Source organism: Dipodomys ordii, unplaced genomic scaffold, assembly GCF_000151885.1.
Source record: "Dipodomys ordii isolate 6190 unplaced genomic scaffold, Dord_2.0 Scaffold33, whole genome shotgun sequence".
Lineage (NCBI taxonomy): Eukaryota > Metazoa > Chordata > Mammalia > Rodentia > Heteromyidae > Dipodomys > Dipodomys ordii.
In genome coordinates, this window is record NW_012267249.1 from 127,001 (window position 1) to 134,706 (window position 7,706).

Below are 7,706 nucleotides of genomic sequence, written 5' to 3' on the forward strand. Positions count from 1 at the left end.
TTTACCTTAACTTTACAGCATGAACACATCAATCCACTGCTTCCTTTTGTTTATATACATATATATTTATTTGATAATCCTAAGGATCAAATTCATGGCAGGCCAGCCGTTTACTGATAAGGTCCATCCCTACCCCTTCTGAACTTTTTTTTTTGTCGGTCATTGGGCGCTGTCCCTGCGCTCTTCAGCTTATGGCAAGCGCTCTACCGCTTGAGCCACAGCGCCACTCCCGGTTTCCTAGTGGTTTATTGGAGATAAGAGTCTCACAGACTTTTCCTGTCCAGGCTGGCTTTGAACTGTGATCCTCAGATCTCAGCCTCCTGAGTAGCTAGGGTTACAGGTGTGAACCACCGGTGCCCGGCCCCTTCTGAACTTTTTATATTAACCTATATTTGCTGGGGCTGGGCACCGGTGGCTCACACCTGTAATCCTAGCTACTCAGGAGGCTGAGATCTGAGGATCACAGTTCAAAGCCAGCCTGGACAGGAAAAGTCTGTGAGATTATCTCCAATAAACCACCAGGAAACCGGGAGTGGCGCTGTGGCTCAAGCGGTAGAGCTGAGGGACAGCGCCCAGGCCCAGAGTTCAAGCCCCCTAACCAACAACAGAAAAAAGTATCTGCTGGGGAAACTCAAGAGTTTCACTATTTAGACTTTTAGCAACTGTGTTCGTAAATTGTTTCTCAATAACTATACCACACACTTTACCAAAGAGACCAAATGAAGCTTTAAATTCCAAAAGTTTTCATTTCAATCACGTAGCCTGTTTGTTTAACATAAACTCACATATGTAGAGTATTAGTTCATAAGCAGGTATTGCTGACACATTGTGCAGCACATTTAGGCTCCAGTTACCAGATGCCATTTGTTTCTCAGATCCACAACTCATTTCTACAATGAGGACATTTAAAAAAAAATATGGCCCGGCACCAGTAGCTCATGCCTGCAATCCTAGCTACTCAGGAGGCTGAGATATGAGGATCAAGGTTCAAAGCCAGCCCGGGCAGAAAAGTCCATGAGACTCTTATCTCCAATTAACCACTAGAAACTGGAAGTGGTGCTGTGGCTCAAGTGGTAGAGCACTTGCCTTTAGCTGAAGAGCTGACGGATAGTGTCCAAGTCCAGAGTTCAAGCCCCATGACCAACAAAAAAACCCCAACAAAACAAACAAAAAATATGATCATCTATGCACTAGATCAGAGATACTCAACCTGAAAGAGTTAAGTTCTAAACTTTTCAGGTCAGGGAGAGATAATTGGAGATGGAACCTTGAGCACAGGGGGCAAGTGCTCTGCCACTGCCCTAATTTCACAATCCAAACTCTAAGCTTGGTAAAACTAAGCTATATTATAAATATGAAAATTTTGTTGTACACTTCCGCAGAAGGGTGGGCCACCAGAGGCCCTGCTAAAAAGGCTAGGTAGCAAAGGGCTGTTATAACTTGATTCTGACAGCAATGATATGCAGACAAGCTAGCCAGGTAGCCAGGGTTGAAAAAAGATACTGAACTTAGCCAAGCACCAGTGGCTCATGCCTATAATCCTAGCTACTCAGGAGGCTGACATCTGAGGATTGTGGTTGAAAACTAACACAGGCAGGAAAATCTGTGAGACAACAACAAAAAAAGATAAATGTATTTGCAAAAAGCTAAAATGAACAAGTATCAACTTTGGAGATGGATCTTTCTTGAACAATTTTTTTTTTTTTGGTCCGGTTGTAGGGCCTGAACTCTGGGCCTGAGCACTGTCCCTCAGCTCTTCAGCTCAAGGCTAGCGCTCTACCACTTGAGCCACAGTGCCACTTCTGGCTTTTTTCTTTTTGCTTATGTGGTGCTGAGGAATCGAATCCAGTGCCCCAGGCATGCAAGGCAAGCGCTCTACCACTGAACCAACTTCCCAGCTCTCTTGGACAATTTTTGCACAAAAAAATAAAAAGAACTTCCCACATTTTCAGCATGAAAAAAAAAAAAAAACTAAATCCAGGAAGCTATTGCCCTACTAATTACAAAGTTCACAATGTAACTGGGATTTGTCATTGAAAGGTTGGCAAAGTTGTCATGTACCACAGTACCCATCAGTGAGATGTCCAGGCAAAGCCCAAGGTTAGCAGGGAGCAGTAGCAGCAGCACACACTGAATCAGTTAGCCCCAGATTAAGATGCCAGATCAGAGCTTGAGAAGATGGCTCAGTGGTAGAGTGGTTGCCTTGCATGCATGAAGCCCTAGGTTCAATTCCTCAGGACCACATACGCCAGAAAGTGGCACTGTGGCTCAAGTGGTAGAGTGCTAGCTCTTGAGCTGAAGAGCTGAGGGATAGCACCCAGGCCAAGTTCAGGCCACATGACCGACCCAAAAAAAATTTAAAAAGCCAGATCAGTGCTTAATCCCAGAGGAAACTCTGGGTGGAAACCTAAACTCACCAGAACAGTATCTACTTTCTAGGCAGTTGAAATGCTAGTTGCCCTGTAGCTTCCCCTCATCATTTCTTTCTTTTGTGTGTGTGTGGGGGGGGGGGGGGGGGAGCCACGCTATGGGGCCTGAACTCTGGGCCTGGGTGCTGTCCCTCAGCTCTTCAGCTCAAGGCTAGCACTCTACCACTTGAGCCACAGCGCCATTCCCGGCTTTTTTCTTTTTGCTTATGTGGTGCTGAAGGATCCAACCCAGGGCCTCATGCATGCAAGGCAAGCGCTCTACCACTGAGCCACCTTCCCAGCCCTCATCATACCTTTCATCTAGTTAATCTTACATGCTCACTTTTCAAAGATCTTTCCATTTATTTTGAATGAATATTTTGAATGTTGCAGCAGGCAACATCTAGTCTTGAATGAGACTAGAATGTAAAAAACAATGGAAATGATCATCTAACTCACTATCACCCTAAAGTTCCAACCTCAAAGGAGGAGTTAAGAGCCATGTCACCTTCCATGAGGATGAAATGGTAAGGATGGTATTTTTTATTTTCATTTTTTTGTCAGTTATGGGGCTTGCCTGAACTCAGTGCCTGGGCTGTCTCTGAGCCGTTCAGCTCAAGGCTAACACTACCACTTTGAGCCACAGCTCCTTCTGGTTCTCTGGTGGTTAATTGCAGTTAAGAGTCTCATGGTTTCCTGACTGGACTGGCTTTGAACCACCATCCTTAGATCTCTGCCTCCTAGGTTGCTAGGATTACGGGTGTGAGCCCCCCCCCCCCGCACTTGGCAGGGATGGTATTTTGCTGTATAAAATACCAGAGCTCACTACACATAGCCTGCCCTAATCTCTACTTGAAAGAAAACCTGTCTTTTCCTGCCAGTTCAGAAAGTACTATTGCTTCCCCATGACCCATGTTCACCTGCTGAAATTGGAAGGGCTGCATTCTGTGCAGAGCTGGGCCCACTTCTCCATGTCTTGGTATCTCCTTATGATTCCCTACACAATTGCTTATTTTACTCAAATACACTATTATGAAAACTCTTAGCAGCAAATAGACATTGAACTTAAGACCTCTGTGCTAGGAAAAGTATTAACCTTTGAAATAGGAATATATTTACAAATTTTATTTTTTTATCACAAAAATACATATAATGAAAACCTTCTCTTCAAATGCAGAGAAGCCTTTGCCTGTCGTGTGGCGTTATATTTATATGACACTATCATACGAAAACCATCACACAGCTCTTGAACATATAATTGATATATAATACACACATAGACACTATATGTAAGTAGTACTTTTCTACCTACACATTATTCTCGGTGGAAAATTAGGAAAATGGGCAGCCCCCTTGCTTTCCTGCCCTTGGAAGGTAAATACAACTTCTCTTAACAATTTTTAAAGATGAAACATGTAGAAATGCTACACAACCTTCTTCAGACATATTTACATGTTGTTACAATAAAGCAAGGCCCCTGTCACATAGGTGATGGTATATTTCTCAAAGAAAAAGAGAGGGAGAGGGAGAGGGAGAGGAAGGAAGGAAGGAAGGAAGGAAGGAAGGAAGGAAGGAAGGAAGGAAGAGAAGGAAGAGAAGGAAGGGAAGGAGGGAGGGGAGAAAAGGGCTAATGTTTGACTAAAAATGCAAAACTAAATAGACCAGATGATCGAAATAGTTACATACATGCTCCATGGAGAAAGCAGAATTCTCTATAGGAAACAGATCCACAAGCATCTCGGCTTCTCCCATTAATCAGCACCCAGTGATAGTAGCCATAATCTTCTTGTATGTCACATGTTTAAACAGGTGCCACAAAGCATCTGTTTAAGTTGATAATGAGGTCATGTGGTAACACTCCCCCAAACCTCAAAAAAAAAAGTGCAAAATTAACTTATATGACTCAAGAGTTCAATCAGGTCTAAGTTTTGGTATATAATGGAGGCTGTTCTGCTGACAATCAAAGCTCAGTAAGATTCTCTGCTCAAGGATTTGCCCCAAAAAGAAAAACTCCTGGTCCACAAAGCTTAATAACTATATAAATAAACAAATTGTACAAAGAGAACAAACCACAATTCCCCTTCAACAAAGGGTTCCATTTCCTAGGCAGCAGTTCTCAAAGCACCAACTAAAGCCACAATGCTTCTACTAAAACACGATGTACTGTAATTGGCGAGACTGTTTAAAAACAAATGACCACAGGCACATGATTATGTGCCACAAAACAAATCAACAAAACCTAAGTCAGTGTTCTTAACACATGCTGGTCAGCAACAGAGGAAAGACTTAAGGCAATAAGAGGCGTTACAGCGAGCACCGTGGTGCTTTGAAGTCAATCCCAAGCCTTTCAAGAAGGAAAAGGTGTTTCAATAGAATGGGTTGTTTCTTAGTTTGCTAGCTGTCAGACACTGCTTCCTCTTCCTCCTCCTCCTCCTCGTCCTCCTTCCTGTCTAGTTCAGAAGTATCAGATGATTCATGGAGCAAGACATACTCTCTGCTACTGAATCCAAACTTAAGTACATCCTTCTCTTTCAGTTCGTAGTATCTTTGTGGCTCAATACGCTTGTTATTCAAGAAGGTTCCATTTCCTGAGCCAAGGTCAATGATGTAGGGCTTTACCCTCCGGCCAACTGTACCATCAGCACGAGTATACTCCACAAGCCTAGAAGAGACAAGGAGAGAAACTTGTGAGCAAAAGTCTGCCTTATCATCCAGCTCTCCTAACACTCCTTGCTACCCAGCCTAGATGATGTAAGCAACCTGGCTTGAACATGATTCAAGTTAAAAACTCTAAGAAGTCAAGAGAAAGCCAGGCACTGATGGCTCACACCTGTAATTTTAGCTCTACTCAGGAGGCTGACATCTGAGGATCACGGTTCCAAGACAGCCAGGGCAGGATAGTCTATGAGACTTTTTCAAGCCCCAATCTTGGAGCTTGAATTCAGGGCCTAGGCACTGTCCCTAGCTTCTTTTGCTCAAGGTTAACACTCTACCACTTGAGCCACAGTACTACTTCTGGACTTTTCTGTTTATGTGGTACTGAGGAATTGAACCCAGAGCTTCATGCATGCTAGGCAAGCACTCTACCACTAAGCCACATTCCCAGCCTTCTATGAGACTCTTATCTCCAAAAGCTGGAAGTGGAGCTGTGGCTCAATTGGCAGAGCACTAGCCTTGAGTAAAAATAACTCAGGGAAAGAGCCCAAGCCTTGAGTTCAAGCCCCATGAATAGAACAAAAAATAAATACAAATAAAAATCTGTTGTGGTTTAATAATAAAATGCTTCTTTTAGCTATACATCAATATTACTTTACCTCTAGTCCAAGTGGGAAAAAAAAATCAGTAGATTAGGACTTCAGATTCAAAGGGGATGGGCTAGATCTGAGTCAGAAATCTTCTGGTAATCACTTACTAGGAACGTCAGCTGGCTGGGGCTGGGAAGGTGGTTCAGTGGTAGAGCGCTTGCCTTGCATGTATGAGGCCCTGGGTTCGATTCCTCAGCACCACATAAGCAGAAAAAAAAAAGCTCGAAGTGGTGCTATGGCTCAAGTGGTAGCGCACTAGCCTTGAGCTAAGGGACAGCGCCCAGGCCCAGAGCTCAGGCCCCACGACTGAACCCCCTGCCCCACAAAAAAGGTCATCTGGCTGTGCCCACCTTTACTTTCCTTGTCTTGTCAAATAGAATATTATCTCATCTTTCCCACAGGGTTGTTGTGAGGATCAAATGGCAACAGATAGACAACTCAAGCTTTCAAGATGCAGATTCAGCTAATAAATACACCAACCATTTTCATTTGTATTTCCAATTAAATCTCATAATGACACTGAAAGGCAGGTACAAACAGGACCAGAATGGCTTGTCCCAGAGTCAAATACTTGGCAAGTGCTAAGGGCATATTAAAAATCTGAGTTTCTGTTTTTTTGTTTTTTTTTTCTGGTTGTGGGGCCTGAACTCTGGGCCTGGACACTGTCCCTCAGCTCTTCAGCTCAAGGCTAGCATTCTACCATTTGAGCCTCAGTCCCATTTCCGGCTTTTTCTGCTTATGTGGTGCTAAGGAATCGAACCGAGAGCCTCATGCATGCAAGGCAAGCACTCTACCACTGAGCCACCTTCTCAGATCAAAAATCTGAGTTTCTGATTTAATACTGCCACTAGACAAGAGGGGCACAGACTCCGGAGCACTGCTGAGACATTTAGCCCCTGCTGGCATTCCAGGTGTATACTTACCGATACTGAAAGACTGCATGCTGCTTTGAACAAGAGGGATGATCGATTGGAATGTCTGCAATGCGCCGGTGTCGACCCAAAAGATAAGCACTCTGTCGATGGATGTACATGACTGGAAGAACCTCATCATTTTTAAATGGGTAGAGACGCCAGCGTTTTTTAGGGATACGTGCTTCTGGGGGCTCACTGTACTTAATGACGACACCCCGGAAGGTGTTAGTGTCCTCAAGAAGTGCCCCAGAAAGTTCAAAGCTTGGTTTTTCTTTAACAGGCACTTCTTTGTTTCTGTTGCCACCAGGTTGAGGAACCATCTCTTGAGCCTCATTAGCAGCGCTAGTGACTTCGTTCTGGCGGTGCTCCCGGCGTCTGGCATTATAAAACTCTCGCTCTTCCTCCTGAGCCTGCAAGTTGTGGCTGTCTCTATCCCGGCCCTGTCCACCACCAGGCCTTTCATCAGAGCTCTTCCTTTGGCGGGAATGGCCCCGATGCTTGTCTCGGTCACTATTCCTAGATCTCCTGTGTTCTTGCTGTGATGGGTCCTGGTGCTGTCGGTCCTCCCGTCCTCTCCGAGGGTAATCCTCACGTTCCTGAAATTCAAACAATCTGTGAAAAAGCTGCTGTAATCAAATGTGGTGTTTATGTTCCCTTGTAAAAGGCGCCAAAGATCTATATCATGCCGCTACACAACTGCAGCCCTAACAGCACAAGCCATGCCCAGAAAATGAAAAGTAAGGAAGCCTTATACAAAAAGAAGGAAAAAAAGCACATTCCCTTTCAGAGCACTATTAACCACAGGCAACTTTCAGAGCCATGAAAATAAAAGAACAATTAAGTAGTCACACGTGATCTTTTTTTTTTTTTTTTTAAAAAGGTAGTTTCAGCCGGGCGCTGGTGGCTCACGCCTGTAATCCTAGCTACTCAGGAGGCTGAGATCTGAGGATCATGGTTCAAAGCCAGCCCGGGCAGGAGTGACCGTGAGACTCCTGTCTCCAATAAACCACCAGAAAACCGGAAGTGGCGCTGTAGCTCAAGTGGTAGAGCGCTGGCCTTGAGCTGAAGAGCTGAGGGAC

The 7,706-nt window shown here is 44.4% G+C and overlaps 1 protein-coding gene across 1 annotated transcript in view; it reads right to left on the reverse strand.

Moving 5' to 3' along the window:
* Positions 1-3,532: 3,532 nt before the first annotated feature.
* Positions 3,533-7,706, reverse strand: part of Snip1 (Smad nuclear interacting protein 1) — a 9,746-nt gene continuing 5,572 nt past the window's right edge. Inside the window, exons 3-4 of the mRNA XM_013016757.1 lie at positions 6,637-7,223; positions 3,533-5,070 (exon numbers count right to left, since the gene is read on the reverse strand). Coding sequence (XP_012872211.1) covers positions 4,803-5,070; positions 6,637-7,223 — 855 coding nt within the window. The 3' untranslated portion in view covers positions 3,533-4,802. The remainder of the gene's footprint in view (positions 5,071-6,636; positions 7,224-7,706) is intronic.